The 27,998-nt window shown below is 40.1% G+C and overlaps 2 protein-coding genes across 3 annotated transcripts; both read left to right on the plus strand.

Moving 5' to 3' along the window:
- The first annotated feature begins 60 nt into the window (after window positions 1-60).
- LOC6733221 (7SK snRNA methylphosphate capping enzyme bin3) lies at window positions 61-27,124 on the plus strand. 2 transcript variants are annotated; one of them, XM_016167521.3, is made up of 7 exons: window positions 61-256; window positions 19,809-20,854; window positions 21,077-22,370; window positions 23,769-23,967; window positions 24,029-25,098; window positions 25,217-25,363; window positions 25,435-27,124. In XM_016167521.3, the coding sequence occupies exons 2-7, from the start codon at window positions 20,238-20,240 to the stop codon at window positions 26,212-26,214; spliced, it is 4,107 nt and encodes a 1,368-aa protein (XP_016026093.1). In that variant the 5' UTR covers window positions 61-256; window positions 19,809-20,237; the 3' UTR covers window positions 26,215-27,124. The 2 variants fall into 2 exon arrangements, with proteins under 2 accessions (XP_016026093.1, XP_016026092.1); XM_016167520.3 differs by lacking the exon at window positions 61-256 and adding an exon at window positions 6,647-6,904.
- Window positions 11,753-13,085, plus strand: LOC6733220 (mitochondrial import receptor subunit TOM40 homolog 2). Its single transcript, XM_002080247.4, has one exon. The coding sequence runs from the start codon at window positions 11,875-11,877 to the stop codon at window positions 12,895-12,897; it is 1,023 nt and encodes a 340-aa protein (XP_002080283.1). The 5' UTR covers window positions 11,753-11,874; the 3' UTR covers window positions 12,898-13,085.
- Window positions 27,125-27,998: the final 874 nt, after the last annotated feature.

Genomic DNA, 27,998 nt, shown 5'->3' on the forward strand with positions numbered 1-27,998 from the left:
TTCCGATTACTCATTTTTTCATTTTTAAAATTGGCAACACTGGTGGGCTCTGTTAACCGAGGAAATATATAAATTTATGTTAGTTGTAAGTGTTTTCTTGCAGGAGACTGACGCACTTACTAGGCCTCCGCGAACGGGAACATATTTTACGGTTTTTTTTTTTATTAGGAGTGTGGCGAATTTAACGGCAATAACGAAACGAAAAGTGAAAACAAAGTTCAAGTCGCCACTGGGCAATCGTGGGGCTTACTGGGCGGTAAGTGTTTTGTCCTTAAGATTCATTTTTGTATTTTGGGTGAAGGCGCAGCACGTGTGGATTTGTGTGCACACTCAGCTGTTCCTGAGGTTTCTGTTTTTCGCGAGCACACCACCAGAAAGCAATCAGTTGGAAAGCTATGAAATGGAAGTAGTCCAGGCAGAGTATTTGGACAAGAGTAGTTTCTTGTTGTGTGTGTGTGTGTTAATACAAACGTTAAGTGCATTTCAACCTTCTAATAGGATATGCACTAGAAGAGTGCTCCCTGTATACCCTCTCTTATCGAGTTGAGTTGCACTTTTGCTTTCAATTTCGGAAGCCATTTAAGCAATCAAATTTGATTTTCCTGAGTGACCCCTCATGCCAACCGTTCTCGCAGTCATCGATAACTTTTATCGCGTGCCCCTCAGATGTCAAAGTTAATTGCCAGTCTTTTATTTTTTCGCCGGGCCTTGTGTTCTTTTGTTGCTTGTCGAATGTGCAATATTTGGGTCCCATTTGCATTTCAATATACCAAATCTTAGGTATCTTTAAAGTAATTTAAAACAAATCAACACAAAACATCCATATTAGATTCCCGGCTTTTGGCTCCTCTCGTTCTTCAAATTTCTTGCCAATCTTTTAGGCTCGAAGAGAATATTATTCACCCCAACCGAAGGAATTCGTCGAAAGCGGTGGTGGAGGTGGGGAGTTGGTTCCAGGGATAATAATGGTGGGGCGAACGGGACGGATAAGTGGGTTAGCAGTTCGATGCACAGTGGCTCTTTTATCCGAACTGCCAAAAAGCAAATGGTATATCAAGCTGTCTTGTGGAGCTGCTATAAATATTAAATTAAAAATAGATTTTAATAAAAAAAATTAAAAAAAGGAGTCGCCGTCTCACGCTCCCCTGGTGCGCTTCGTCACAAAGTTATCAGTTTCCTTCAAAACACTATAAGTATTAGCAAAAAGTGCAAGGCCAACATCGCCAACTAAAAAATGTATTTCGTTTTTTGCATAAGTGAACTTATCCAGACACTCACTTTTTTAAGTATAATGGAAACCCTTGATCATTTTAGTCAAATTTAAACAATTTGAAAACTTTAAAAAAGACGACGAATATGTGCTCAAAGTGACATTAAAGATATAACACCTATGTGGATTATGGTTACAAAGTCTCGTTCTTTGAGCTCCCCGTTTATGGAAAAGCGCAAAACTGAAAAGTGTAAAAAAGGCGGCTTAACAATTTTAAAGTAGTGGGTGACAGGTTTACTTTCCCGTTTGCATTCTTAACTTAATACACTTATACAAACTTACAGGACAAGCTTAAGAAAATGTAGTACTTTTTAAAGGGAAGTGCCTTTTTAAAGGTAATTTTTGTTAGACTCTGAAAGAAATCAGGAAGTCAATTACCATTATATATTGCAATTATGGACGAAGGAACTTATCAAGTAACAAGTTTATTGAATTTGCATTATTTTATTTATTTGAATTTTCCTCATTGAAGCTATTGCCTTTTCTCTCAGTTTTTAGGGTGCTGTGTAAAATGTGCGTAGGACAAGTTAAAAGAGGGGTGGAATAGCCAAAAGACCGTTTGTTTCATTGTTCCTGCTGCATTGCCGCTGCAGTTGTTGTCCCGGCCAGAAGAGCTGCTGTTGTGTTAGGTCCCGCAATCCTTTGTTTGCTTCTGCACATTCTTAATCCGCGCCAATGCATCTGTCAACGAGCCGGCGAACTCTCATTAGTGAAGCTTCGTTTTGTAGATGTTCGTTACTGAACTACCCACATCGCGGTGACCTTGATGTGCAAAATCTGTAATTATAAAAGAAAAATAACAAAGAAAAATAACAAAGAAAATTACCAGAAAAAGGTAAAAATTGAGTATTTTTAGAATATTTTGAGGAGTATCTTGACATCTTAGGGTTCCCCAGGACAAACTTTGTAACGCCCATCTAATATTTATTATGTTATGTTATACTACTAACTTTCATTGATGAGTTCCAATGGGCCAGAATTTAACAAAATAGTCTTCGTTATCTTTACCAAACTTTTGCTATAGACTGCTTAAAATCACAATTACTTTTGCATGCATTTTTATGCGGTTGCGACTTTGCTCAACTCTGACCTTAAAATATACATACCACCACTGTTATTGTGACCAACTAATATGACCTTAGTAGACTCCCCTTTTTATGTGCGTGATGCATTTATTGTAATCTAATTTTTGAGCTCATTTTGGTTGGATTACATTTCAAAATATTTTTACTTTTACAAACAAAATTAATAATGCTATTTCTGCACACTTTCTAAAAAAAAACGAACCCTTATCGAAAAATCGCTCCAACACTCTGAAAGAGGGTAACTGATTGCTTTGAACCTTTTTTGTTTCTACATATCTCTATTTGTTTTGCTCTCTGAGCTCTCGTTGACTGGTCAACGAACCTGTTGCTGTTGTTAACAATAAAAACAACAAATTGAAAATATTATAGTCGCAACAGCAACACTAGATGTTGGCAGTCTATGCAGGTATTAGGGAAATTCGACAGAAAAGTTAAACATGGCGATTTAGAAATAAGGCAAAAGCAAGAAATTTTGATTTAATAAAAGTGTTTATTAAATGACGAAAGAAATATATTATCTCTATTTACAATATAAGTTACCTTGTGCCGGTCGCATAACATTAGTATTACATTCTATTTTGTACCGTTTCCATAGTTTTATAATATTACTTCGGAGTAGTGAAATTTAAATACCCTTTTAGTTAATTTTAATAGTAAAATTATATATATAATATTAATTGGTTGCGTTTCTGATTAAGTTACTTATAACCGCAAATTGCTTTCCTAATTCAGCCATATTGCAGTATTGTAATTTTGTAAAACGCTTTGGGCGTTTTATTTCGTAAATTGTGAAAAAGAAAGTTAAAAATGTTAACGCGAAAATAAAAGAAACAAAAGAGAACGCTGTAGTCGAGTTCCTCTACTGTCAGATACCTGTTACTCAGCTAGTGGAAGTATAAACTTACGCTGCGTCGATGTCTCTGGAATCTAATCTCAAATTTGTAGCTTTTCTAGTTCCTGTGACCTCGACGCTCATACGAACGGGCAGACTCTACGCCAGCAAACTAAAACTAACCATTACAATCTATCTATTTTCTTAAAAATTACTAATGATATACCAAAAACACTTCAGTCATGCTTACACTTACACCATATACTCTGAATATCCCTAGGTTTTAAGACGTGCCAGTGTTAATAACGTCAGAGAGTCCTAGGCATCCTATTTGCATACCTGAATCTACCTACATTCCATTTAGCTGTGCACTTGCGACTATATCGTTTTTATATATTTTGTTAACTTTTCGTTATTTCCTTTGTAGAAAACAAATTCGTAATTTCAATAACTTGATAAAGTAATTTACGCCAAATCAAACACTTAATAAATGTAGCTTGAATTGTACGATAGCATTCAAACGGGCAGAATGATTGGCGTACGGATTTGCGAACAAACTTGCTGCTGACAGCCTGACATGGCTAGATTGACTAAGGGTTGTTTAAACTAATCCAAAATATTTATAAATTAAGGGGCTAAATAATGATAACAAGAAATTTTGAAAAAGGAAGGACCATCATCAGTGATCATTTCAAAAGTTATTAGACCATTTGAAGGACGAAATCGCTAGGCATTTGCACCGTGTCACAAGTCAGTGATGGCGAAAATCCATCGATGGGCTTCGAATTGCTCCCGGTCAGAGCGACTTTTTCCTATTCTCAGATCTCAAAAGAATATTCGCTGGGAAGAAATTTTCGTCGAATGAAGAGGTTATCACCGAAACTGAGGTCTATCTAAAAATGGTATCGAAACATTGGATGGTCGCTATACTCAGTGTGTTAACTCTTGAAGCGAACTATGTTGAATAAAAAAACCAATTTTGCCAAAAACATATCTTTCTATCTTACTCTTACAAAAAACAATCTAACTACGTTAGGCCGGAAACTTTTGAATTGACCTGTTAAGTCGTGGAAGCCGAACTGCTCTGCATAGTCCAGGCAATCCTGGAAATTGTGGTTGCTTTCGTGGCCACTGCTGGTGTTACGTCAAACCAGTCATTTTGCTCTGAATCTCTCATGTACTGAGAACGCTCAATGTTTCCATGTGTGCCCTTATCACATTGTATGGCTATTTATAGTTTCGCTTGCTGTTTTTTGCTCAGGCTTTTCATTTAATTTTTGCTGCGGTTATATTGTTGGTGTTGTTCTCTATTATGTTGCGCTTGAGTGTCCTTATTGGTTTTGGACTTCAGAGCAAAAAAACTGTAATAACACAAATTTTAAAAATTGTCGCTAATGACCCCGATAGTATGCAGTATTTCATTAACTCAAAAATTATCTAAGATTTTTGTTACACTATTTATTCATGGCTTATATAAAAGTACTTAAAAACTTTTGATATAAAACATACACACCCTTAATAAGCTTAAGAGCAAGTGAAGATTAACCAAAGTTCTTATATCGAATTTGGTGACGAAATATAATTTTACACTAGAGATTAATCCTTTTAGCCATTAAAATTCGCGAGATCTCGAAGATCATGGACATGAGCAGACTCGGTGCTTCCTGCTACCTGTTACATACCATTCACTACTTAAGCTCATTTAAATTCCTTAATTAAGTTAATATACATACAGTGTTAGCATTAAATAAGTATATTAACACTAAATACCTTACATTGGTCTCCTGAATGTTGTTGTTATTCCGAAAAAATATATTTGTACCATTTTTAAATATCTTGAAAGGATGTTACTTTGTATTTCTCGGGCCACGCTTAGAGTTAAGTTTAGGTGGTTGGCACATTGAAGAAATTTGTTGGTATTTATTTTCGCCGATCTATGTACATATGTATATATGTATGTAGGCACATATGGATGAGAAAAGACCGCGGCGATAGGAGTTTGGCAGCTATGTACAAACATACATATGAACATATATGTAGGCCTCTTTCACTCTCACGGCTGACGAACGTAATTCGCCGATCTGAGAAGTAACTAGAAACAGAAATCTCTAAAAAAAACAACTGTTTCGCCTAGACAGAACTCCTTTCCAACTCCCAAATCGACACGATTAGAAATACAAGTTTTCATTATTATTTAGTATAACATTTAAACCAACTTCACATAATTTATTGTATACAATTTCCAAATATTCCGCGTTGGCCACAATTTGTTAAATTATTTTATGTATTGTAAAACTTAAAGCCATGCAACACAAAAACGACAAGATGACGACCGTCACTACTACTGCACCGCTGCTTTTGGCACACAAATCTCAATTTAAAACAATCAAACGCAATGAAAAACATAAACAAAAAGAAAAAATCAAAATAAGTACATACCTCTTCGGGCAACAAAGTTTTAAACTTGTGTAGTTAGGCGACATTGGTATACCCTTATTGAATACATAACTAAAAAAAATAAATATTGAAATAGAATGGAGACAAGGAAAATTATTACTAAGGTATTTGGAAACAATAATGTCGTTCTGGAAAATGTAATCAAAAAACTATTACATGATATTAATTTTATTAGGAAATGATGGAGTTAAAATTCAGATTACCAACTCTTGCAAACAAAAATGCAGGTATTCTTGAAAATTATTTCACAGCCCAAAATTAAAGACATACACTTCACTGCTAGGTATAGCACTTTAACTAATTAAATATATTTAATTTTTGTTAAATTCATTGATTAAAGAGAATTCGAATACAGCCTTCCAACGGCGCAAAAACGAAAAACTGTAAACAAACGAAATATGCTCTGCTCAGAGAGAAACACAGGCGTAGAGCGATGGCGCAATACACACACACACAACCAGTTTTCTCACTGTTTGTACATCACATTCGGCTCATAAAGCCGAGAGACGAACGAATGGCAAATGAACCAACCGACCTGACCGACCGCCACTCCGTCACCGTCACCTCTTCGTACAGTGGGTTGTAAACTTGCTTAACGATTGAAATGCATTTTAGGTATGGATACAGGCGCGGGCTTCGTTTTCCACTTGGCTTTTTAAAAGCTTAGCCTTCTCTCTTCAGAAATCAGGTCTTTATACGTTTCAAATTTGTATCTTTAACGAGTAGACATACATATTAATGCACATATTATTCTCAAGTCAAAATGTTTGCCAAAAGGAAATCTGTATTCAAATTTTATCATAACAATGATATTGATTTTTTCCTCTTTTCTTCAAAAGACTTCTGTCCCGGAGCGCGCTAGAAAGTTTATAAGAATTCCAGGAGAATTTATGAATGTTATAATTTTCGGAACCTTTAGTAAAATGTAAGGTCCCACTGTGCACTCTCTCTTCCATTTTTGTTCCACGCAGTTCCACATTGTTTCTTAGCAACCACAGCGCAACGCTTTGGCATTGAAACGTTTCATTTGGCGAAAAACCCGCGACGTATTCAGAGCTCGAGCAAGCGTCCGCTTCGCCGCGATATAAAATTAATAACGAGATCGAGTACCAGCTGCACACAGTGGAAGTGAGAAAACACCGACGGCAAAACAATAGAACACACCCGATTAGTCGTGCGTAACCGATTGACTAAAGCCCGGGGCAGAGTCGATAGAAAAAATATACAGTTTTAAAGCGCTTAATTAGGTGTTCTAACGTTGTAAGTATTTTTTGAAAAGAAAACGAGATTATTCCTCTCTTTTTCACCCCGGTGTATGTGTCAAAATTGCAGTATATACATTATATACAACTACATGCGTATACGTGTGTATAAGTGCTTTGTGTCTGTGCGCGAGTTTAAATAGCGCACAACAACAACAGCTTAAGATATTTAGCGAGCCGTCTCTTCTTTTGATACGCTTTTGCAACGAATACAACAACAACGACATCGGCGACATTTGCACGCTGAAGCGAACCGTGTGGCAAAATGGTTCAATAGTGAAAAATATAAGTGTATCTGCCCAAGTTCGCATGTTCCGCAAAGTAGCGAACCACTGTGCGAGAAATAAAACTGAGTGGAACTGAAACGAGCGCCGACTGAACGGGGCAAGCAAGCAGCGAAAATAAAAGAAAATCCTATAAATATAACAGCAAGAAATATTTATCGAAGGCGGGAAGGGGCGGAAAAATATTTAAAGCATTGAAATTAAGGGGGTTTTAACTGAAGTGAACAAGCATTTGAGAATTTCTCGCTCTCCTCGGATATCTAAAGTGATATTTGATAAGTGATTAATTTAAAACGTGCCAGTCATCAGGGATTGTTAAATCTGATAATGAAATTCTAGTGCCTTTTGCCAAACCAAAACCATACGGCTAACCTTACTATTTGTGAATTAAAAAGAGCATAGAATAACCAGCAGTTCGTGGATTTCGTTTGGCCCCAATGAGTTTGTAATCTTGCCAGTGTCTTGAGCTCTTCCCACCCCCATGCCGAAAGGCCCCCGCCGCCCACGAATCGCTGCCTGGTATGTTTCAGTTTCATTAAAATGTCTGGCGGCAATTAAATTTGCATTAATTAGACAAGGCAAGCGCGTTTTACGTATTTCTGCTGCTCGTTTGTGCAACAAAGACGGAGAGACAAATAGAGAGAGGAATTTTCAGATAGAAAAATAAGAAAATCCCAATGTTACCTTAATTTATCACAACAAATGGCTGCCAACCATTTGTCCAGGTGCCTAATCTCAAGTCGAATTTTCTATACTTCCAATGTAAGAAGGCGTGGATTGTAAAAAGAAGGCGTAACTGAGCACGTTTTTATTGTTTTCAAATATTAACAAATTTGCGTGCTTGAAAATTTCACTATCAGTTGCCGGTTTCTAATTTAATATATGTATGTGTATGTAACTCAACGGAAACTAATTTTACAATATATGTACTTATGTATTTAGTTAGATGTTTCCGTGCGATAATATACACAGAAAAAACACATTGGTTGAATTTACTTTAACGCATATTAAGTGTAGATATGCTTATTATTGCTATACTTTGTGCAGTTGTGAAGTTTTCTTAACCGGAAAAGTTGATTGAGATTATTCTGAAATTATTAATCAATGTACATAATAAGAAGTTGTGGTGCATGAATGTATGTGTTTCCTCTTTTTAAGAATTGTAGCTGCTCAATTTATTTACAGTTGAACTGTAAATAAATAGTCTTTTGTTGAATAGTTTTTTTTAATGGGTTTGTGAAGCTAAACGTTTGTGGTGCTGAGTTCATGTTATCTAGTGATGACTATAATTCCAAACGTTAAAAATAAAACGTTTACAAATGAAAGCAAGGTAAAACAGGCAACAAAGTAATTCCACCCAAGCAAGGCAGATCCCGAATAATTCGGCTCTTAGCTTTAGCTTCAAGAAATATGCCGTGACCGTGAGAGGGCGAATGAATAAGAAAATCGGCAAGCTGCTTTGCATTGAAGGCAATAACGAGTTTTAAGCTCCTCTAGCTTTGAGCTCGACGACCACATATAAGCCCACTTAAAGCTAAAAATCAGACTCACTCTCACTCGATTCGATGATACGCGCGCAGTATTTTTTACTTTTATTTTTTATGCGCTCCCAAAAGATTCAAAATACATACATGAAGACAAAGGGCAAGGGTCTATTTGCGTTTAAAAGGGTATGTTAATACATAACTGGAAGAACGGAAAGAAATACAATTGTCAAAATAACAAAATGTATGATTAATTGTGCAAAATGTACACACATATACATATATATAGCCAGGGAGAGCGTATAGTTCAGTTGCTCGACTATCACGTACCCGGTACTCAAGTAGTGGGAGGAAATTTCAAAGGAAAACTATAAGGAATTTTGAAATTACACTTCTTTTAATATATTTACAATATGAAATAGTTTTTAATATGACAGCCTTTTGAGGTTCGAAAGCGTTAGAGGAGACAAGAACAAAATTAAAACAAAAAATCCGATTGTTCATGTAAAAAATGTGGGAATTTCAAACCCGCTTTTTTAAACACCACAAAAAAAAAAAAAAGGATTAAATATATAAACGAATGCAAGACAGCCGATCAGCGACATTTTCAGGCCCCACCTGATATGATTTTGTTTCTTCTTCAATCCATTAGTTTGCCCCATTCTTGTGTTAGCGTTATCAATGCCATATTTGGTTCCAATTTATTTTCAATGAGAACTGTGTGCGAATTTGAAGCGAATAAAATGTATACCTCGTACCTTTCTAGCTTTGGAGTCATTTAAGAAAACCAAGAGCTCATTTTAGTCTATAGAGGACATTTTAGATACAATTATACAATTTTTTTAAATAAACAAAAGTCTTTATTAACACCATATACCCAACGTATTTACTACATACTACACGAGATGCAGGTGTAGAAGTTGGGAAAAATTTTCTTATTTGTGTTGCCCTAGGACCAGCAGAAAACCAACTAATTGACGCTATCCGTTATTTTTTGGCTTGTCCTTTCCAAACTAGAATATATGCATAGTTGGGTAGCAGACATATCTATTGATTACAGCAGATCTATTTGAAAATTGTGTGTCAGACGAAACAACAACCACGTCAGCATGCAAACTCATCTCCCTGGTTTCCGGGCGGGCCAATCTGAACATTCACTCATACATATATGTACATACATACATTTGAGGTCACTTTTTCAGTACTTTTTTCTTGCGCTGTGTATGTGCTCGCTTCTGATGAACCTACGTACTTACCCTTTAAGCGCATTTAACAGATAGATCTAAAGTCGATTTTGTGTATGAAAAGAAGCGCGGATATTTTAAAGTAGCACAATAAAATGTCTTAGATAAATAATTTGGCTGTGTGTTGGATGGATTCTGAACTTTTCATTTAGGAGGTATTGGTTTTGATAACAAAATATTTGGAAAGGATTTGTTTTACATTTATTTGCCAATAAAATACCGCTGTTGGTATTTGCACTTGTATTGAAGGAAAGCGACAGCAAGTAGACAAAATAGGTAGACAATGTGTTTATTTTTTTGGCAAGCTTTATTGTTTCTGCTTTTTCGCCTAATTTCATTACAGAATTTACAATTCCAAAGCAAGAGTGCTATGGTTTGACTATACAAAATTGTGTGGAAAGTCCGTAAATCATATTCAAATTGTCCGGGAATTAATTAAAATACAATCAAAAGAAAATTCAGCCTAATTTTGCAGGAAGCCGCTCAGACAGACAGTCTGTGTTCGCATGAATGTTGTGATCTTTATTTATCTTTCGATGTTACTAGCCACAGCAGATTTCAATTATGAATTCTTTGGAATTCGCCATGTAATTTCTCTCAGTGCCTATTTGTGTGAGAGAGAGAGAACGTGCGTTTATTAGCTTTTGTAGCTTTTGGAATTTTGTAATTCCAGGACTCCTTTCGCTTCTGACACCCAGCCAGCAGCAATGCGCGGCGTCTCCGAACGGAAAGCGGATGTCGTCGGAAATATTTTCTTGGCAAGTTTTTCACCCACACCCGTTCAGCTAACTGAGCCAGGCCTTCTTCTGCGCTCCCCTGCTAGTTGAAAATTGTAGCAAAGTTGCTTGTATCTTTCAGTCAATGAGCTTTTTTATGCGTATGTATAAGTTGTTAAGGGTGCAGATGAAGTTTGTTTACTGTGTTTGTTGCAAAATAAGGTTGGTCGACTTTTGCTTTACCGATTCTGAGCCAAAAGTGTATTAGCCTGTGGTATAGGGCTGAGTTAGGAGATGTCTTGGGTGTGATAGGCACACATTATGCAGTCACTTTGAGCGGATTTTGCTGTAAGTATCGCAAAGTTATTTTCCCTATTCTGTATGTGTGCGACTTTGGTGTGAAATAACTTAAAAATTAGGCGTAGCATTGGCTCCCCGATTTAAAATATTAAACTTACGCATTTTATATTTACGGCGGACAGAAACATTAAATAAGTGATATTATTGTCGCAATGATATGGAAATGGATATTTGTCCGCTGGGCGTAGAATGAGGTAAATTAATTGAACCCGTTTCGTGAGTAGAGTGAGAAATATGAAAGGTGAGATATGTGTGGTAGGGAACCCTATATATTAATGAGAGTTACTAAAGTTCAGCAAAATATTGAACCGGGACAAAGAGATTCATGATTGCAGTTAATTTTTAGGTGTAAGTGTAATATCACTAGTAGTTTACTTTGATAAGATATGTTTTTGTTTGAAATGCGAAAGCTGGCATACGCACTATTCCTAATCGTATCAAGAATACATGACCAAACAACCTTTTACTCTTATTCAAGGACACTAACGCGATTTTCCAGATGTAGTTTTTTGTGTTAAATTATCTAACTGATCAGATGAGCTACAGTTCTCGATTTACTTTTTTTGGATTTCTGCTGAGTGATTCTTTTTGTCTAAGCTTTGCTTAGAAGATTTTGATTATTTAGGCCCAAATGCGTTTGGTTGCAGCCTACCTAAGTAACCAAGTCTTTAATAGCTTTGGTTACCATAAGTTTTAATAAGTTATAATCAAAGCAATCAGAAAAATTATTAAATTTCAAGCACCTTGACAGCATAAAAGTTTGTCTTTGTATTTATTTTGATGTTTGAGCATTCCAAACACACAACGTCGGAACGGAAAACAATTTTGGTAGAAGCAGTTAACAAATTTTTAATCACGTTAGATCCAAAACGGTGCCAGAATGGGCAACGTAATGGCGTCCACCGCAGACGCTGAGTCCTCTCGTGGACGTGGACATCTCTCCGCAGGGCTACGCTTGCCGGAGGCACCCCAGTATTCCGGCGGAATGCCGCCACTGATCGTGGAGGCTTTAAAGGCGGAAGCTAAAAAGCCTGAATTGATAAATCCCGGAACACTTGAGGAGCTGCACAGTCGCTGTCGCGACATCCAGGCCAACACCTTCGAAGGCGCCAAAATTATGGTGAACAAGGGTCTAAGCAACCACTTCCAAGTGAGCCACACCATCAACATGAGTTCGACTGGTCCAAGCGGCTATCGTTTTGGAGCTACTTACGTGGGTACCAAACAATACGGGCCGAGTGAAGCCTTTCCGGTTCTTCTTGGCGAGATCGATCCAATGGGCAATCTTAATGCAAACATTATCCATCAACTGACATCTCGCCTGAGGTGCAAGTTTGCCTCGCAGTTCCAGGACTCAAAGTTGGTGGGCACCCAGCTCACGGGGGACTATCGCGGCAGAGACTACACGCTGACCTTGACAATGGGCAATCCGGGTTTCTTTACGAGTTCCGGAGTCTTTGTGTGCCAGTACTTGCAGTCCGTCACCAAAAGTCTGGCTCTAGGATCAGAGTTCGCCTATCACTACGGGCCCAATGTGCCCGGACGTCAAGTGGCTGCATTATCAGCGGTAGGACGTTACGGCTTCGGTGATACCGTGTGGTCTTGCACTTTGGGACTCTCAGGATTCCACCTTAGTTACTACCAGAAGGCCAGTGATCAGCTACAGATCGGAGTCGAGGTGGAAACAAATCTTCGCCAGCAAGAGTCGACGGCCACGGTGGCATACCAGATTGATCTGCCCAAGGCAGACCTAGTCTTCCGCGGCAGTCTCGATTCCAATTGGCTTATTTCCGGAGTCCTCGAGAAAAGACTGCAGCCGCTACCGTTCTCGTTGGCCATTAGCGGTCGTATTAATCACCAAAAAAATAGTTTTCGGCTGGGATGTGGCCTCATGATAGGATGAATCAAATTTACAAATGAAATGAAACAAATGAAATAGTAAACCAGCGGAAGCACAAAAAGGCGTGCCATTAAAAGGATCTATTATTATTTTTCCTTTCGGATAAGATACGAAAGTATGTCCCCATTTACGTTATATAGATCAAGCTTCCAGTAAAGTCTTTAAAAATATAAAACAAACCTCTTACTTAATTTTGAACGCTATGTAATTTATTCTTTGGTCTCTAAAAGTAGTTGATTTCAACTTGCAATTTTTTTTTTGATTCTGTTTTGTAATGTTTTTTTTGCTGCCACTCGAAGATTTTTAGACATGCTTCGTTGCAATACAAGAAGCATTTAAGTCAAATAAAAATGCATAAAAATGCAAAAATTTTAAATTAAAAGTAAACAATTATATTAAATTAAAATAACAGTAAATAACGTGTATGGACGGACCATCGTTGCACACATTGAAAACAAGAGACGACACAATTATAAACTCGTTATTCAGAAAAATCTTTCGAAATTCTTTCAAAAAATCGATAGAAGTTGGCAAATAATAACAAAATGTAACAACATATATTTCCTTTTAACCTGTTTCGCACTTTCTATCTCATCTAGTAAACCATTTTACTCTACGAGTAAAGCATATGATAGCAACAAAAAGCTGATGCTCAAAAATAGAAAAAACGGAGTAATAAATTAAAAAGAGCGCTAGCCAGCGGAGTGCAGATCTGACGATGTTGATAAAAAGGCAAAAGAGAAAGCAAAGTAGAACAGAAAATGGTTCTAGAGTTTGGCCTCTTTATTGTATTACCCAACTTCCCAACTTCTACTTCTGTCTTTCATGCTTTCAGTTCGCGTCACTCCGAGTTCATTGCGGATTTATGGAGGCTGAAGAGTAATTGGCCAAATTGATTTGGCGGTGCAAAAAGTTAGACCTAGTTCTACTCCAAAATATGTAATTATGTAGATCATTGATTCCAATCATATTTAGTAATTGAAAATATGAAATCAATAGGGTTCGGTTGGGTAGGAGTTTGGATTAGGCTTCCATCTTCCAAGCCCAGTATTTTCAAGAAAGTAGAAACATAGAAACATGTGGGCTATATAAAATCCAATACAAACCCAACGAATTCTGGAAATAGGATTAAAATGTGTTTGATAGCTGACATGGCAAAGAATAACAACAACCAATAGGCCATTTTTTATGTAGGAATTTCAGTTCCAATGATTCATAATAATGCATTGGTAGCTCAAACGATTAAATCATTGGCATAATTATAAAATGACAATTTATTTTTTTTCGATATATACTTTCATAAAAGGCCATTCATTGCTATTTCAGCGTAGTGCAAGCTCCAAAAGCTTTTAGCCGACTTAGCGTTTCGTGATTGAGGTGCACAAAACGCGAAAACTCTCACCTCTGGAAGTCTGGAACTTATGTCTTTTCCTTTTCCCTGCCTTGTTTTTGCCGATTTCCCCAATTTTCCTTCATCTCTCGGTGGAAACCCTGTTTAATAGAGCGTGAACAACAATTCGCCCGCTCATGCGGTTCTGAGTTTAGTGTTTTGTGCGCTTGACTGTCGTTGCATCCGCCCCCGATTTTGCATTCATGTCGTTTACCGCTTATATTAGTACCTGCGTTTTCAACGGTTTCAATTTGGTTTCCATTCGACCCCCAAAATTGAACCATGTCATTTCTGCCCTCGGCCAACTTCTCGCTCCGCAATCGCTTTTCTGAGCAATTTGCATGTGCACTATAAATTTTAACGAATTCATTTGTTTGTGAAACGTGTCCAGACGGACTGCAAAAAAAGGAGGTGGTGGGCGGATTGGGGGAGGCTATCTTACCAGGAGTAATGCTGGCAAAATTGGGGGAAATTCTGCATTTGCGGCCAACAATTGTACTTGCCGTTGTTGACACAATTGAGCGTTGTATTTATTATGTGTTTTTCTCTTTTCACACCCACAGCCCTCCCATTCCGAGATTCTTTGTCTTGTTTATATGTCACATTTTTCTCTTTTCGCATTTATTTGCGCTAACCATTGGCATGTTAGCCGCTTTGTAGTTGCGCTAAAGCAGGGAAAACCCAACAACATTTTCAACATATTGTTGAACATATTTAAGGAATAGTATTTGATTGACACTCTTGTTATTATTTTGATGGAATTTATATATACGTTTTGTTGTATATATTTACGCTCGTACATTTATTGGAATTTAAGGTTTTGATACAGTATACATTTTTTACTTAATTGGCTTGCTGCCATTATAAGGACCTTTGAATATAGTTAATCAGAAATCAATCAATCAGCTGGGGAAGCAGAAGGGTAGCGACATTTGTTTGACTTGACCTTCAGCACATGCACATGCACACTATAGACATGTGAATTTAGGTCCAGCACTAATAAGGTTAAAGAGGTTTCAGGTTGCATTTCGAGTGGGTTTAAATCCATTGAAAAAGACTTAATATTATATTAAAAGTCGATACCCTTGGTAGATTGAGGTATGTTGTTCCTGACATTGTATGTCATGCTTAAAACTGAATTGAACGAAAAACTATTAGCAACTGCGGCTGGACTAAAAACTTTCTTTATATGGGTGATCTACTACTATTACTTCTACTTGCAAGTTTTCATTTCTAGTTATGATATCGAAGATACATGGACTTAACAGTCACGTAGACGTGCGTCACCCACTAACCCACCCAAGGAAAAATAAAAGAAAATAATAAAAATTTTCGAGAAGGCATAATGCTGAAAATCACAAAAGGTGAACACACCAACTCAAGAACTCTTTTGAAACTGAAGACCAACCACACCGGGACCAACCAAGGTGAAAAGTTGACTAGTCCACATCGGATTTCTATGCACTGAGTAGAAGATAGAACGTGGCATGTTTGCCCGCTGTTGGCCTCGAAATGCAACAAAAATAAATCAAACAAAAAGATGAAAAATGTAGTCGCAACCAAACAGGAGGCAATAGGGCAAAACCAGAAAATAAAACACAAACTATACCACGTAACGAATAATTCCAATTAAGAAATTGAAAAATCCTGGAAAAACAACGGACTTAAGCTGTCTTAAGTGCGTTTTAATGAAGAGAAGTAATTAGTTTGGTTGGAGTGCTAAATAAATTCTTAAATTTTTGTTAGCCACAGAAACTTAAAGAAACTCCACTTCAACTTCACATAAAGTGATGTACCCCTTTTGAATAGTTGAGTAGGTATAGTTCGATAGTTTTGCTTCTTGCATGATGAAGATGAAAGCATCTTCCTCGTACTCCGTTTAGCTGAGTACCGGGTATACGATAGTCGAGGCACTCGAGCGTTGTATCTGATTTAAACTCCCGTTTCTCGAGCATTATGCTCATTTTCACTAATTTCTCATTGCAATTTAATTCGCCGCATCTTCCGTTTTTCCTACAGTCTTGCGCATGAGTCAGGGTTCAGTGAGGCGCACGTAATCAGTCAATGGCCTTGCAAAATTATGCAGCCCTTGCCTGACCTGACCACCCCCTCCGCTTTTGTCCGCCCCTGGTTTCGGCGTTTTATTGCATTTCTTTCGGCTTATTGCTGTGACAAGCAAGATTCACATTTTCCCATTTGTATTGCTTCCTCCTATGGCATTTTACATAATTGATTATCTGGCCTTTTGACTAGACTTCAATTTCTGCAATCTCAACTCTTGATTACCGTTCTCATCGTCATCATCAGCAATTTCGCCGCTGCTTCTTTTGATTTACCTGTTTTAATCGCTTTCTTTATTTCGATTTGTACTTTCGGAGGTTTTACCACTAACTGCATTTGACAATGACTGTAATTTTACTTGCGCATCAAACTCTTGGCTATAGTAAAGAAAGCTGGAAGAGGCAGAAATGTCGAAGTTAAGTAAAAGTGGAAATGCGAAGCAGAGGCAGAATACTTTTCCACTTAACACAACCGAGAACAATTGACAAAGTGCAGTCGGAATAATAGTTTTGTCCTGCAAATTTAGTGCCATCTTGTTTGGGTTTCTTATCTTATTATTTTATACATTCCCAATCCGGTCGAAATTAAATTATGCATGTCTTCTGTTTCCCGTTTTTCCTAAAAAAGCATCAATTAATGTTGGCGAAATTATCGTTTCTGCAACACGAAGCAAAAAGACTCGTACAGTCACGGAAAAAGGTTATTAGGAAGACATCAGGGCTGTATGTTGTGGAATCGCACACTCACCCAGTCACACACATGGTGTATTAATGCACCTGTGCCGAATGACAGTCGCCTTTGACGGCTCTGCGGATGGAGCATCTGCTGGGGACAATTGTGCTGGCAATGGGAGATGGGCAAGAAAGGCGGGGTGGGAAATGTCACTGGGAGGGAAGGATAAGCAGTTCGTGGTGCCGACATGTTGACAGCCGAGCTAGAGTGTTAGGAAAAAAGACACCAGGACATTTCAAAGAATTGGCATTTCGAAAAAAATGCGGGGAAAAATACGCCGGATAAAGTGGAGACGGCGTTCCGCATTTTCGCGCAATCGAACATAACTTAGATATTTTTAGCTTGCAGATGTAATATTTAAAGGGTTTAGAACTTTAATATTCATTGTATTCTAACCGACCTGATATCATCATTCTATAACAATCTCTCTAATGGCACGACATTAAATTAGTTTTTCCTTCGAAATTTCCATAATCCTCTATCTGACTACGTTGTTGAATAACTAGTACTCTCCATGTTTTTCTAGTTTCTGAACAGGAGTTATGTTTGTGCTTTGTAAAGACTATATGATAATGTTTAATGAAAAAAGTTTTTATCTTGCTTCCTAATAAAGTTTGGGTGTTGGTCATTGAGGGCGTTAAGTAAACCTTATGTAAAAACAATTGAAATCGAATAATCTGGGTATTTACTTAAGGTTCATTCGATTTGTCTTCTGTCGATATTCCTAAAGTATTATCTAAATGTATATCAGTCTCTCAGTGTATTAACGCTCTGCTAGGGTTGAATTTGTTGTCCCACAGGACTTGTTTTGCCATTCGAAACACCTGTGCCTCGTAGATAATTTGGCTATCACCGCTTTCCATGTTGCCTTTGTTGTTTTTCTCGCTGCCCCTAGCAACTTCAATTGCTGGACATTTCCCCACAATCTTTAATACCGGACTGGCGAATGTTGTTTTAAAAGAAGCCTTGACAAACAAACTAATTTTATTTACACGCAAATCACATTTCTAAACAACTAAAAGTAACTTTTCTGCACTAAATTATTTACAAATTTAAGATAATTGACAATTTCCGGCGACCAGGACGCTTAGCAAAATAATAAAAATTGAATCTGCATGGCTCCGCTTTCTAGACTCCGGCCATTGTTTTTTCTTAGCGATTTCTACCTCCGCCGCTCAGTGTTGTCCCAGTTTTCGACTTGCCTCCCTATGGGGCTTTGGCAAAGGAAGGGAACAACCTTTGGCACGGCAACAATGCGCCGCATATTTAAATTTTAATTAAAATTTTCTTCAGGGTTCTTCAGTACTCTCGGGTTCTTTGCCATTCGGAGAGCGGCGTGCTCCCATTTCGCGTTCGCGCGCCTAAAAATATGCAAATAAAAATTGCCTTTGAGCGAGCCTAGTCACACTGAAATGGATTGTAAGGTAGATGGTGTACCTCATCCAGGATGAGGTCAGGATTCTGACGACTGAAGGATAATTGCAACCTCTAGTTCATCGATTACCGAACTAGTCACTTTCAATACAAAACAAGAGAGAATGCTATAGTCGAGTTCGCCTACTATCAGATATCCGTTATCGAATATCGATAGAAATGAACATACGTCTCTGAAATCGTCATGTCTCATCTTAATTCTCTAACTTTAATAGTTCCTTATATTTGTTACATACTTTTCAACGAATCTAGTATACCCTTTTAATCTACGTGTGACGGGTATAATAATCAAAGGGGAGGTGTTAAAATAACGCACAAATTTAATATAAATATAGAGCCAACAGTTTTTAAGTTTAACTGATTGATTATAAGTCTGGCAATAGGCATGTTTTTTAAAAATATATCTGTCTGAACAGCACACTCAATCGTGTAAACCGCTGACATCTGTCTAAAATATTTTGTACACTTTTGAAATGGGATTTTGTATCCTTATCAATGTTTTGCTTATCAAATGAACAAATAAAGTAACCGCCGATGGGGTTAACCTCTATTGCATTTTTGTCCTTTAAAAAGTCATCTCTCGAAATGCTTGAGATTAGATGCGTGTTCAATAAACTTCGGTTTACCTCCTAAAAATATGTAATGGAAATTGGATATGACAGTTGCCGGGGGCCACAGTTTCCTTCACACGGACGTCTCTCCTCAACTGCAATTGCACAATAAACTTATATCCTTTTGCATTTCGTTTTGTTTCTTCTGCAACTTCATTTCATCCCGCTCTTCTCCGAAATCTGTTTTCGACTGGTAGAATTTTTTGATATTCTTTTCAAGGGGTCCTTGTGTGTCTGCCCAGGTTGTTAGTTGCAATCCACAAAACCGCCAAAACGAACGAGGTAACTGGTGCAGGGGAGAGCCCCGCCCCGCCCGAGAGAAGCCCCTCGGTTCCAGCCACAATTTGCCATGTAAATATTAATGCCGGGCTAGACACGACGACCACAAGGGAAACGAGGATGGAATCGGGGTATGCAGCATCGTCTGCACTCAATTTTTCAAAGCTCGTCTTTGTCGTTAGTTGGTTGGCTGCGTTTCGGGCGGTTTTGACTCCTTCTCTGCTGGTTATTCAGCTTCAGCTCCCATCCTGTTTTGGTCTATGCAAATAACGAATGCAAAATGCTGTTCAAGTGTTGAAAAATCAGCAGAGCTTCTGGCGGAACCCAGTAATCCCATTCACTTCGTTCGTTCAGATGCAGTGAAATTCCACAATTAATTTTCCCATTTTATCTCTTGACTCTTGCAGGATACATCTCAACGGAGTGGATAACGAGAAGAGTCGGGTGGAGAACCATTGGCAAGAGCATACCCACCAAAATGGATAATTTCGATAAAATATTTAACAGTGAAAGTGAAAACGGTTGAAGTTTGAAAACAAAAAGAAATAACTCGTACGCCAAAGAATGCAATAGTAAACGCAGCTTTGGGTTAAGCCTATCAGGCATTTTACATTGACTGACATTCGAGCGTATTAACTGAAAATCTTATGAGGGAGCCAGGCTCTCGAGTAAGGTTATAAACTGTGTCCGAAGTAGAATTAAATATAAATATCAAAAAGTGAAAATACAAGGATATTATTTTAAAAGTGCGACTGCATACAACTGAATTCAAAAGCAAGGGCCAATTGCTCTTTAAAAAATAGGGTTTGTCTATGGCGTGCATTCACTAGAGAAATATGGAAAAGCGGCTTAGCGACAGTCCCGGAGATTGTCGCGTAACGAGATCCACCATGACGCCCACTCTGCGCCTGGATCAGACTTCCCGGCAAGAGCCTGCGCCCCAGCAGCCGGATAATGGCGCAGCTGGAGCGCCTGGAAAGTCTAAGTCCCCCACTCCATTGCCCGGAAAATCACAGGCCGCCCAGCACCACCAGTTCCGGGCGCCGCAGCAGCAGCAGGGCCCGAAAAACCGGAACAAGGCCTGGAGCAAGAGGCAACACAAGGCCGGCGGGAAGCACAACCCCAGTGCCTGCGTCGGCGCAAGCAGTGGCCAGGCCCCGTCTACTGGCTCCTCGGTCATAGCCGCGACCCTCCTTCCCACTGCGGCGTCAGCTCACAAGGCGGATCTCGAGAACATCCAGAATATCCAAAACAAAAATCTGACTGCCGGCGGTGGAGTCAACCATCATGGGAACGCCGGAACAGCGCATCACGGCGGTGGCGGTGGTGCCGGCGCCCATCATGGCGCAGCGGGTGGCCACCATCACCATCACAACACGAGGCTGGCGCAAAACGCTGCCGCTGGTGGGGCCAGCGGAGGAGGAACCATGCAAATGCATAAGAAAATGTTAAGGTATTATTATAAAGTGTTGTTTTATAAAATGTTATAGACCATGCATATATTCTTGATTAGGATCACTTGCCCTCTCGGGATTCGTGGTACTTCATCTGTATAGTGATGTTAAATTATAATACAGCAGAAATATAATGCTATTTTTCCACGATCCTTTTCGCGATCACTTTTTTATAAGCTTTATATTGTTAGCATAGGTAATTCAATTCCACTCTTTTCCAGGGGTCACCATCACCACGTGCTGTGCGCCGGTAACAATGCTAACCACACGTGCTGCTTGGTCACGGGATGCAACGGCAGCTCTGCCGGCGGAGCGGGCGTGGCAGGAAGCGGTGGATCTGGCGCCGCAGCGGGAGGCGGCGGAGCGTCGTGCAAGGAAGCGCAGAGCTGCAAGGACACCAGCTCGCTGAGCGGCAACAGCAGCATCGCGGGCAGCGCGGGAGCGGGCAACGCAGTGCACTACTGCTGCGGCCGCTCCAAGTTCTTTTTGCCGGAGAAGCGGCTGCGCAAGGAGGTTATTGTACCGCCCACCAAGTTTCTGCTGGGCGGCAACATCTCCGATCCACTCAACCTTAATTCGCTGCAGAACGAGAACACCTCGAATGCCTCCTCCAGCAACAACACGCCAGCGACCACGCCCCGGCAGTCGCCCATCACTACGCCTCCGAAGGTGGAGGTGATCATACCGCCTAACATCCACGATCCGCTCCACCTGCTGGATCCCGTTGATTCCATGGAGTACGAGAAGCAGCTGACGTCGCCGATGAAGCGCGGTGGGCCAGGAGGCGGGATGCTCCACCACCGGCAGCACCACCATCGCACGCGAAAGAACCGAAAGCGACGGCGCTTTGACTCCAACAACACCTCGCATGCCGGCGATGAAGGAGCGGTCGGAAGCGAGCTGACCGACGAACCGCCGCTGCTTACAGCCACCTCTTCGCTGGCGGCGTCGCCGGTGGCAGCGCCCCTTAACGTAGGCGGCAGCTTGCTGCTGAGCGAATCCGCTGCCCCGGCCCCGGGCGAAACGGCGGAAACGGGACATCAGCAGGAGCAGGCGCATGTGCACTCTCCGCAGTCGGCATCAACGACGACGACCGCCGCTGAGATGCCCACCCCGACGCCGACCGGTGCAGCGGCGGCGACTGCGACCGCGGAGCACATGGAGCAGTCTGCTCCAGCGCCGACTGCAACGTCGTCGCCACAGCGGCGACAGCAACATGTGGCCGCTGCAGCCGAGGAACTTCCCACTCCGGAGCCTTCCGCTGCCGCTGAGCCGCCGGCAGAGGAGATGCTCCTTAGCTGTTCGGCCACGTCGGCCTCACTGGCGGTGGCTTCGACGCTGGCAGAGCGAAGGGCCAGTCGAGACCTGCGTCTGGACTTGTCGAGCACGTGCTACGGCGTTGGCGGCACGGGTCTGAGCTTCGGCGGCAGCATCTCAGCCAGCGTCGGCAGTAGCTGCGGGGGCGGTGGGAGGAAGAGGAAAATCAGCGAGAGCAGCACTTCGCAAAAGAGCAAGGTGAGTAGGGTTCGGGTGGAATGTGGTGGGAACGAAACTCGTTCCATGTGGGCAACAACCGAGATAGAGCATGCGAGAGAGAGAGAAAGACGGAGGAATAGGCAGTGGGAGGGAGAGAACGATTGAGAGCGAGAAGCCATTGTTGTTATTGCGGTATGGCACCAAGTCACTCGCTGCTTTTGTTTTGATTTATTTTGGCAGCTCTTACGTTTCCCAATTTTGGTGTTTTGGCTTTGCCAATTTGCTTTTGTGCTTAGGCCGAATAAGTTAAGGTATAGATTAGGGGTTAAGGTAGACATGCATATGGGAAAAAGGAATATCATATAACCAAAACGGCTCGTAGATGTACATATATTGGTGAAATATTTTGCACTAGCTTAGTAACGGAACACTTTTTAAGCCGATATATGTACATATGTAAGTACATACAGTGCCGATCAACTGAATAGGTTTGACTTATTTTAATTTTATATATACATTAAATAATTTTAAATATCCGTATAAAACAAAATAGATTTTGATTTATATAGAAATCATACATTTTTACTATTTTTTTAAAAAACAACAAACATTTTCCGTTGTTTTTGGCTGGGCTGAATAGGTTCGACCTTTAAAGTTTTGAAATAAAAGTACTCTCCTTGACTGACATCTCCTTTATGTCAGTGGACTAAGGCTTCCACTCGCGCAATTGTCTATTGTACAACCCGAGAGGTATGAATTTAAGCGTTGTCATGTTGGAACGTCCATGGAAAATAGGTGACCATAAATATCCGAAATCGGGTATAACAGTCCTGTAAAAATTTGCGTTCATAATAAGATATGGCTCCCCACACCATTACACACCATGAACAACTGTGACGTCGACTTAAGAAGCATTCTTTCGATCTCATATCGTTGAAATAGTATTTATAACCAGCCGGTCCTTCAAGGTTGAACTTCTGTTCTTCGGACAAGACTAATGTCCTCCATTCCTCGTTCCAATTCATTGAATTCCCTTGCCTATTTTGCCTTGAATATAATGGGTAAAAAGAAGGTGCAATATAAGATGAAAGAACAAAAAATTGACAAAATAGACGGAAATATGTAAGATAGGTTTTAAAACCTATTCAGTTAAGCAACATACGACTACTACCTTTTAAAATTTATGTATATATTATATTTATTTACAATAGGCGTACATATTAACCAGCAACGGAGATCAATTCATATAATGCAAGTTTTAACATCGGACACAAAAGTCTAGAGAATTCTAGTTAGAATGTCCCTGCGATTTAAAAAAGAAACCTAAGAGCAGCAACAAATACAAAACTAAAGCTCAATTTAATACTAATTAAATACTTCTTCGCGCACAACCAACATCACTAAAACCAGTTTCATTTATTTTGTTTCTTTGCACAGAAATTTCATCGTCACGATGCCATGGACAAGATTGTCAGTCCAGTGGTTCCGCAGCCAGGTGCCTGGAAGCGACCGCCACGCATCCTTCAGCCCAGCGGAGCTAGGAAGCCCAACACCCGCCGCTCTACGTCCGTCAGCGAATCGGAGCTCCTTAGTCCCGTGGAAGAGCTGCCGCCAAAACAGCTTCCCCTCATCGAGGGTAAGAGCTCTATCCCTCAATCTAATGTTTCTGAAGTAACTTTAAATTTTCTGTTCTGCAGTGGAGATACCCCGTGATGACACGCCGGACTTGCCGGATCATGGGCTAGGCAGTCCGCTGAGCACTACTTCGGCGGCCACCTCGCACACGGCCGGCGAGCAGGATTCTCTGGCCGGTGTGGACATCAGCGTGGGAGATGCATTCGGGTCTGGGGGTGTGGGCAATGCACCGCTGACCAGTAGTCTTATGCTGGAACCAGCTAAGATTCCACCAATTAAAAAGCTGCCAAAGTTTCGGGCCGATGGATTAAAGTACCGGTACGGAAACTTCGACCGCTACGTGGACTTTCGGCAAATGAACGAGTTTAGAGACGTGCGCTTGCAGGTTTTCCAACGCCACGTGGAACTGTTCGAGAACAAGGACATTCTAGACATTGGCTGCAATGTTGGCCACATGACCATTACGGTGGCCAGACATCTGGCACCAAAAACAATTGTCGGTATTGACATTGACCGGGAGCTTGTTGCCCGAGCAAGGCGAAATCTGTCAATCTTTGTGCGCATTCCCAAGGAAGAAAAGCTGCAGGAGGTCAAAGCAGAGCCAACGGTTGATGCAAAAGCGAATATCATGGCGAAGGATGAGACATCTGGAGCAGCTCACAAGAAAACGAGACGGGGCAAGAGGAGACGCAAGGTGCATCAAGGAATACATCATCATCACCATCATCATCATGATTTAGAACAGCTGCAACAGCAACAGAAGTTGAACTCGTTGCTTGTTAAGCCGCACGAATTCTTTCCCATTTCATTCCCTCTGACCTACGGACGTATTCCCCATGTTTTATTATCGAGCAAATCGCCCAACGTGCTCGGGAGCAAGAATCAGTTTCCGGCAAACGTCTTCTTCAGACACACCAACTACGTTCTCAAGGACGAGTCATTGATGGCCAGCGACTCCCAGCAATACGATCTCATACTGTGTCTCTCAGTTACTAAGTGGATCCATCTCAACTTTGGAGACAACGGCTTGAAGATGGCGTTTAAGCGCATGTTCAACCAACTGCGACCCGGTGGAAAACTTATACTTGAAGCTCAAAACTGGGCCAGCTACAAGAAGAAAAAGAACCTAACGGTTAGTTATCATTGATAAACAATAATTTGGTTAAGAATATGAAGATTTTAATGGTTTTTATAACGCTACCGCTTTCCGAATATATCACTTAATATCTGTTCATTTTCTTTAATTACAGCCGGAAATATATAATAACTACAAGCAGATCGAGTTCTTTCCGAACAAGTTTCACGAATACTTGCTTAGTTCGGAGGTAGGATTCAGTCACAGCTATACGCTTGGCGTGCCTCGTCACATGAACAAGGGCTTCTGCCGACCCATACAGGTAATTAATATATTCATTTTAATATTTATTATTCAAGAGATAACTGACTTTTCGTCTTCTTCACAATATAGCTGTATGCAAAGGGAGATTATACCCCGAATCATGTCCGTTGGAGCGATGCCTACTATCCCCAGACGCCATATGAAGCATATCGGGGCATTTACGCCACCCTGCCCGTTCACCGGATGGGCGGCGGTGGGAGCAGCGCGGGCGGTAGCAATAGTGGGCATGCTCAAATGCTGCACCTTAGCAGCTCCAGTCGGTCGCAGAACTATGATACGCCGCACTACGCAGGTAGCGCATCGGGATCGGCCAGCTGCAGGCAGACTCCAATGTACCAGCCCACCTACAACCCGTTGGAAACGGACTCATACCAGCCAAGCTACGACATGGAATATCTCAACCACATGTACGTGTTCGCCTCGCCGCTTTACCAGACCGTCTGGTCGCCTCCAGCCTCGCTGCGCAAGAGCAGCTCGCATACTCCGGTATTTGGAAGCGTGCGCGATGCAGAGCTGGACGGTGATGGCAGTGGTGGTGGGGGCAGTGGTGGCGGCAGCTACCACCGCCACGTCTATCCGCCAAACGACGACACTTGTTCGCCCAACGCAAACGCTTGTAATGCGTTTAACTCGATTCGGGACGCGGACACAGACGATTCTAACCAGCTGCCAGGGGGAAGTCGACGACATGTGTATGCAACCAACTGCGGAGAGAGCTCCTCATCGCCGCAGGTAAATCATCACGAAGCGGTTGCCGAATTTGTGGACGGTCTTATGGACGACGAACAGAAGTCTTCAACAGGCGGAGGAACTGGTGGCGCAGCTTATTGTGATCTGTCGGATGCCTAGAATAGGGATCTTTTAGGCAGGAAAAATGTGTCAAAAAGAAAAAGAACAAAAAAAACGAAAAAGCTTAAGAAAACCCCAAAAAGTTTTCGTAAAGAAAAAATGTAATGCAACCGTAAACCGAGACGCTTATGATTTTCTATGGTATAATGTGCGTATATATTTTTATATATCGTAGTTTAATGAATGAATATATACACAAATATATACAGATCTATATATACAATTGGAACAGAGATTCAAGTGTTTAGATTTACTGCATTCTTTAATGTTAGGGCTTACCATTTTTGCTAAAACGCTTTATAGTGAAAACTTAATTTGATCCTGTTGGCAGTTCAATTGTAATCCTAGTTTTAAATCCACAATAAGCAATACAAACATAAACACGCTCTCACGTTTATAAATACATATACAGGCACACCCACCAACACTCACATACACGACAAGCTGTAGCTTTAAATAATATACTAAATTGTGCTAAAAATTGTTTAGAGAACTTAAAAATTCCCATGAAATTCAACTATTTTTGATTAACATTTTGGAAAGCCAAAAATTAAAAGCTGCTAGGGAGTGTAAACAAAAATATGAAATAAAGCAAACAAAATTTCAAAGCAAGGAAAATACAATACATACTTGTATGCAAATGATGAGAGTATGCTTAAAATTATTTACATCTAAGCAAGTGTAGCATAAATATCAAGTTTGATCAATAGAAAAAATCCACATTTCGCTAACTCTTTTTCCACCTTGTGAGGGGTTCGCGAAATTTATGAGTTTTATCTCTGGTATGTTTTTGAAACATTTTATTGGAATATTTTACTTTTTCTGAGAAAATGAAAACTAATGTAGTCGAAAGAATTTAAATAATATATCTAAATATAGAAATAAAACCATATTATATTACAACTTTTGACGAACAATTTTTTTTATTTCTGGTAAGTCTTAAGGGAGAAAATCAGATGAGAGGCCGAAACTCGAATCTTTATACCCGTTACTCGTAGATTAAAAGGGTATACTAGATTCGTTGAAAAGTATGTAACAGGCAGAAGGAAGTATATTTATTCTTGATCAGGATCAATAGCCGAGTCGATCTGGCCATGACTGTCTGTCCGTATTAACGCCTCCATCTCAGGAACTGTCAAAGCTAGAGAGTTGAGATTAGATACGAAGATTCCAGAGACAAGGGCACTTTGGTCACGCCCACCCTAAAACCCACAAGCCGCCCAAAATTCACACGCCCACACTTATAAAATTTTTCTAATTTTATTCCCCAATACATATCGATAAGCCAAAAATATTATGAAATTTCGCGTTGGAATTCCCACTAGCTGAGTATCGGGTATCTGATAGTCGGGGCACTCGACTATAGCATTTTCTCTTGTTTTAAAATTATATTAGGGCGTTAAAGAAAAAAGCAAATTTAAATTTGGTTACTTATTAAAAACAAAAACATGTATTTATTTATTTATGCAAGTAAAGTACCTTCCGAGGACTACTTTTGTGATTTACTGTAGTTGTCGAGACAATGCAGTTCATACGGACAGAAGGACAGACAGACGGACATGACCAGATCTACTGGTGTGTTCCTGTTAAATACTTTTTCACAAATCTAATATACCCTACCCTAATAAGGGGTATACAAATCATATTTACTGTTTCAACATAGATCCTTGCCAATATATTAGATTAATTGGCCATCGTAATAGTATGCACCCTAGTTAGCTTTATTTCCTAAATTTCTAGATTTCCTTAAAGCGTTCTTATTGCGGTGTACTTCTTACTGACAA

Source organism: Drosophila simulans, chromosome 2R (assembly GCF_016746395.2).
Source record: "Drosophila simulans strain w501 chromosome 2R, Prin_Dsim_3.1, whole genome shotgun sequence".
NCBI lineage: Eukaryota > Metazoa > Arthropoda > Insecta > Diptera > Drosophilidae > Drosophila > Drosophila simulans.